Source organism: Sphaeroforma arctica (genome assembly GCF_001186125.1).
Source record: "Sphaeroforma arctica JP610 unplaced genomic scaffold supercont1.1718, whole genome shotgun sequence".
Classification (NCBI taxonomy): Eukaryota; class Ichthyosporea; order Ichthyophonida; genus Sphaeroforma; species Sphaeroforma arctica.
Window position 1 is genome coordinate 3,346 of NW_014038840.1, and position 3,043 is coordinate 6,388.

The 3,043-nt window shown below is 45.3% G+C and overlaps 1 protein-coding gene across 1 annotated transcript in view; it reads right to left on the reverse strand.

The window, feature by feature from the left end:
• The window catches only part of SARC_11492 (hypothetical protein), a 5,750-nt gene that overhangs the window by 1,654 nt on the left and 1,053 nt on the right, over positions 1-3,043 (reverse strand). The window contains exons 2-4 of the mRNA XM_014294422.1: positions 2,125-2,364; positions 1,244-1,553; positions 494-624 (exon numbers count right to left, since the gene is read on the reverse strand). Of these exons, the coding sequence (XP_014149897.1) occupies positions 494-624; positions 1,244-1,553; positions 2,125-2,364 (681 nt within the window). The remainder of the gene's footprint in view (positions 1-493; positions 625-1,243; positions 1,554-2,124; positions 2,365-3,043) is intronic.

Consider the following 3,043-nt stretch of genomic DNA (forward strand, 5'->3'; position numbering starts at 1 on the left):
AATAAGTGAATTGTGAATGGCACGATATAGAAGTATCAACCGTTGTGAGTGTCCAATTAAATTTATGGTTTTCCAGCATTGTGAGGTCCTTCACTCCCCCGGGACAGTGTACAGACCTATAACTGCAGAGACACGAATGTAGCACACACTGCCAATCACAGCATATGGGTCTGCCCCAATACCTATAAACCCACTCACAACACACTCACGCTCTACCCTACACACTGCCCGCAACATTTTCCTACATTTTCAGTCGATTGCTATCATTCAATGCGACCCAAACTCACTCGTAAGCTCTTTCCCATTGCACATCCATTGCCCTCTATCTTCCTAACAGCCACTCACCAAATATCTCGCTCGAACACACATGGGCCTTTCCAGAGTAGACTGAAACTCTCTCACTCTCAACGCACAAGACACGGGCTGAACACAATAGTACCCAAAGTACGACTGTAGATCTTTCTCTAAACATGCAGACCCCCTGCCCACGTACCTGCATTCAGTACCGGTTGATCCTTCAACGCGTTTGTGGATGCTGCTAGGAAGGCACTCATGAACCCGAGCTTAATGTTGTGCTTCTTCAGGAAGTCGTCCTTGAACTGATTGCGTAGTGCCATGATGTTGCTGTAAACCGTTGGTGTTGGGTATAGATGACTCGTGAGGTTTTCAATCTAGACTAAGTCCAATAACTTTGATGGGCACCAGTGAGGGGTAGTCATGTATAGCGCAAAGGCAGTGCTTTTAGTCAGATAGAACAGATAACCTAAATCCTAAAACCCTAGAATGCAGCACACGCATCCACATGAAGTAGTACTCGTTCACGAGTGTCCGTTGCCGAGTGCAAAAATACTTGCCGCACGCTTTACCCGATATTAAACCCCAAAGAGTAACCCGGTCGCGCGGGTAGGATCTGTACCGAAGCGTATTGTTTACTACTGGTGATAAAAGAGTATGCCACTCACACAATCAGCAGAAGTGAGTCTGTCATATCCAACCACCAGCTTGGTCCTCAAGGAATGTAGCCAGCTGAAAATAATTGCACACTAACAATACATACAAAATTGCATTTTGACATACAAAATTGCATACTGCCATATACAACGGATAAATCTTGTACACAGATATGAGGAATCCAATCTATTCAGCGGCACAATCATATGCCACTACGTTGCACTCGAGACCATTGTTGGTGCAATTGTACTTGAGGTCGAGACAAACACGACGGCCCACAAGCCACACTTACGTCATGTCGATTTCGTTGAAGGTGGTGAGCATCGCAGTGGTGTTCTGTGCCTCCTTAAGTCGCTCGGCCACACGCAGACGCATACGCGACATCTTCACACGCGTCTCTCCATACTCAACGCCCGATGCCGGTGCAGCGGTTTCCTTCTTGCTCTCTTTCTTGGCTTCTTTCTTAGGTGCAGGGGCCTTTTTCTCCGCCTTGTCGGCGGCGGGTGCAGGGGCGGGTGTGGCGGCGGGTGCGTCTTGCTTGGGCGTGTCTGTTGAGGGCGTCTCTTTGGGAGGGGCGGGTGATCCGCCTTCTGATGGGGCGCCTAAAGTGGTGAATGGGATCGGACAAGCTGTGGTTAGTTATTAGACACAGTACTGTTCGTAAAGAGTGAGTGTATTGGGTGTGAGTGAAGATAAAAGATGACTGAGTGGTAGGCAAGGGACGTACATTAGGATAACTGAGACCAGGCAAGCAATTTCAAAACAAAAGATCGGCTACGGCACGGAGACTGGACTATTGGCGTTTAATGCACACGTCATTCAATACACACCGAACGTCATCGCCCTAATGACTGTTGCCGATGACAGCGAACATACAGGGACCCCCACAGCACCAAACAGCGATGATCTCAACAACAAGCATGGAGAGCTGAATGTACAAACACACATATCACACCCATCCAATACACAAGCACTGTGTGAAGGTCTCAACAACAAGCATTGAGAGCTAAATGTACAAACACACATCTCACACCCATCCAATACACAAGCACTGTATGCAGGTCGTTAACGCATTGCGGACAGAACATACAAAACGCCTCTCCTCCTCCGCCAATAAGATAACCTTAAGTCACCAACTATATCCTTCATAAATGCAGGGCAAGGTTCGCTTACCGTCTGTGTCGATCTCGAATAGATCCTGGCCCACCTCCACGGAGTCTCCTTCGCCCTTGAGGTGCTTCTTCAGAGTACCAGCGTGTGGTGACGAGATTTCAATGTCCACCTTATCGGTTTCGAGCACACAGATCACCTCGTCCGTCTCCACGTAGTCGCCTTCGTCTTTAGTCCATTGCGAGATTTCTCCCTCAGTCACCGAATCGGCTAACGCGGGACACGGCACAGTCTTGATTTCCCCTGAGAAAGAAGGCGAGGCACCATAGAGTGTGAGACCATGTGAATATTGTGTTGTCGACAAGGCCTGAGAAGGAAACACTAATCTGTCGGAGAAGAAAATAACTGCAGTCCCAAACTAGACTATACCTATTCACGAAGTAAGAACAAGCACTCTTTCTATTCTACAGGGGCTGAGTGCAAGGTGAAACAGTGATCGATGCCATGACATGTCTAATTGTGAACGTCGTCCCAACGTATAAACATTGGAACAAGTCTCAGACGTAGCCTCACGTCAACAAACTCGAAGTGCCATAAATATATCAGATTGATTCTTCCGTTGGCGACTTTTGGTTCACCCATTCTAAGCAACGATCACACACAACAGAAAAACATATAAAAAATATCACATAGGAAGTTGTTTGAGGAGAATTTCAATCATATGCGTATATGTCACAAAACTGTACACCATGGTAAGGCATACACACAAAGAAGCATCTGAATTTGTTAAAATCCACAATGCACAAAAAAAAAATTTGAATAATATTTGTATACATATTTGTGCACAATAGCATACGTAAACATGTAATATACATATGCTGAGATTTATATATATTTATATCTATTCGTCACTATATATATACATATATATATATATATATATAAATATATATATATATATGTATGTATGTATGTATGTATG